Source organism: Medicago sativa, chromosome 7, assembly GCF_051527215.1.
Source record: "Medicago sativa cultivar Bolivia chromosome 7, Bolivia_mono, whole genome shotgun sequence".
Classification (NCBI taxonomy): domain Eukaryota; kingdom Viridiplantae; phylum Streptophyta; class Magnoliopsida; order Fabales; family Fabaceae; genus Medicago; species Medicago sativa.
In genome coordinates, this window is record NC_140755.1 from 37,746,814 (window position 1) to 37,748,987 (window position 2,174).

Genomic DNA, 2,174 nt, shown 5'->3' on the forward strand with positions numbered 1-2,174 from the left:
AGTTTTGAGTCTTACCTTACCCTAATGAGTCCGCAATTCAATTTATCTAAACTTTTTTGTTTAAAAAAATGTCTAATTATTTTGTTTTTTAACCCTCTGGTTCTTTTGAACTATTCGTCTTTTGGTGAAGTTCATTAACCACTTAAGCTCAGTTGTTTAGTTAAAAATATCTACTTTTTGTGTTAAAATATCATTGCTAAAATAAGATCATATGAGATCTTTATCAAAAAAATAAATAAAAAAATTAGATGTTTTAAAAATGTGAACCAAAACCAGTTTTAAAGTAAGAAAGCCCAACACGTTCATGTCGTTGGCCTCTTAGAACGTTCATCATAAGCCGAATTAGATTTTGTTCTCCAAGTTAGGGTTTCGTATCAGACCCGCTCACATGGGTACCCAACCACCGATGACGCGGCATCGTCACCGTCAATCCAACATGCCGCCTTCTGTAACCCTCCCTGATGATCTCAACGGTGAAATCCTATCATGGCTTCCAGTGAAACCATTGATGAAGATGAAGTGTGTAAGTCATGGAACACTCTTATCTCTGATCCTAATTTTGTTAAAATGCATCGTAATTGATCAGCACGAAACTCACTATCCTATCTAGTATCATTCAAGAAATCCATACAGGATGGTGATTGCAGTTTCGTACCTTTTTCTGTTAGCTGTTTACTAGATAACCGCTCGGTCACCCTTCCTAAGGATCCTTACTATCGATTGATCCACAAGGACTGTCGTAGAGTTGTTGGTTCCTGCAATGGATTGGTCTGCTTGCTCAGGTATGATGACGATCAACGTAAAGAGACGTGGCTTCGTTTATGGAACCCCGCCACCAGAACAATATCTGATAAGTTCGGGTATTTACATGATGATATGAATGGATTGAAATATTGGAAGTTTGAGTTTGGTTATAACAATTCAACTAATACTTATAAAGTTGTTGCGTTAAATAGAGGTAGTAATGTGACAACGGAGGTCCAAGTTCTTAGTTTCGGGAATAATATTTGGAGAAAGATTCAAAGTTTCCTTGCCATGCTTCTACAATCATACTGTTATGATCATACCAGGATGTATGCTGGTGTACATTTGAACTGCACTTTTAATTGGTTGGCCATTGTTTGGAATAATAATCTTGATGCTCGATTTGCTATTATTTCACTTGACCTAGGTACGGAGACACACACACAATTTTCGCCTCCTATAATGGATTCTGTGAAGGTGTCAAGTGTACTACCAGGTGTTTGTGCTTTAATGGATTCCCTTTGTTTTTATCATGAGTTTGAGGGAACGGATTTTGTTATATGGAAGATGACAAAATTTGGAGATGAAAATTCTTGGACTCAATTCCTTAAATTTAGCTATCACAATCTTCAAATGAACTTTCAATGTGGTCATTTCAATATTTATGAGAATGATGATACAATGGTATTTGTACACAGCCAACAAGACCGAGCAATTCTCTATGATCGGAGAAATAATAGAGTGGTGAAAACTAGGGTTAGCAAAAAGATATGTTGGTTCTCTATAAACAATTATGTCGAAAGTTTAGTTTCAACTTCTTGAAAGTAAGTTCTTCTCTAGCTATAAGCTTGTTTGAATTTATGTTAATTCACATGCTTGATTTTGATTCTGTGATTATTTCTTTTTATTTTCACAATGGATATAGCTTCACCTTTGAAAATTAGGCATTCACTTTTATTTTGCGTCTTTGTTCTTTTTATGTGTTTTTCTGTCACATTCTCTTGCCTAACAAGAATCCTTTTCGAATTATAGATCCACAAAGTCAACTTCAAGCAAATTCAAAACTGTAGTTAGTGCATGTTAAGATGGTAGTATGAAAGAGGTTTATTGGAGTTACATTCTCATCAGTTATGGTATTTGTTTTATACAAGACATTAGTGATTCTCTCTGTCTATTTAACGTTTTTTTTTTTAACATTTGTAGCAACTTATTGATGTAATTTCTGCGTTGTTTTACAATAGAACTCCTGTTCTCATAAAGGCAAATGAAAATCTCCAACTCTTTATGAGTGAGTTAAGTACACTTTTGCAGGACCATTTGAGTCTGAAAATAATATTGGTGTGTTTGAATGTGTTCGAAGTGTGTTTTATAGTTAGTTAAAAACATATAACCATAATTGATTTAAACAACTTGGTGTACGGTCATTCCAT

General features: G+C 34.6%; 1 protein-coding gene across 1 annotated transcript; it reads left to right on the forward strand.

Moving 5' to 3' along the window:
* Positions 1-1,131: 1,131 nt before the first annotated feature.
* LOC146906069 (uncharacterized) lies at positions 1,132-1,566 on the forward strand. Its single transcript, XM_085730368.1, has one exon. It carries the CDS (start codon positions 1,207-1,209, stop codon positions 1,564-1,566), a length of 360 nt encoding a protein of 119 aa, XP_085586494.1. The 5' UTR covers positions 1,132-1,206.
* Positions 1,567-2,174: the final 608 nt, after the last annotated feature.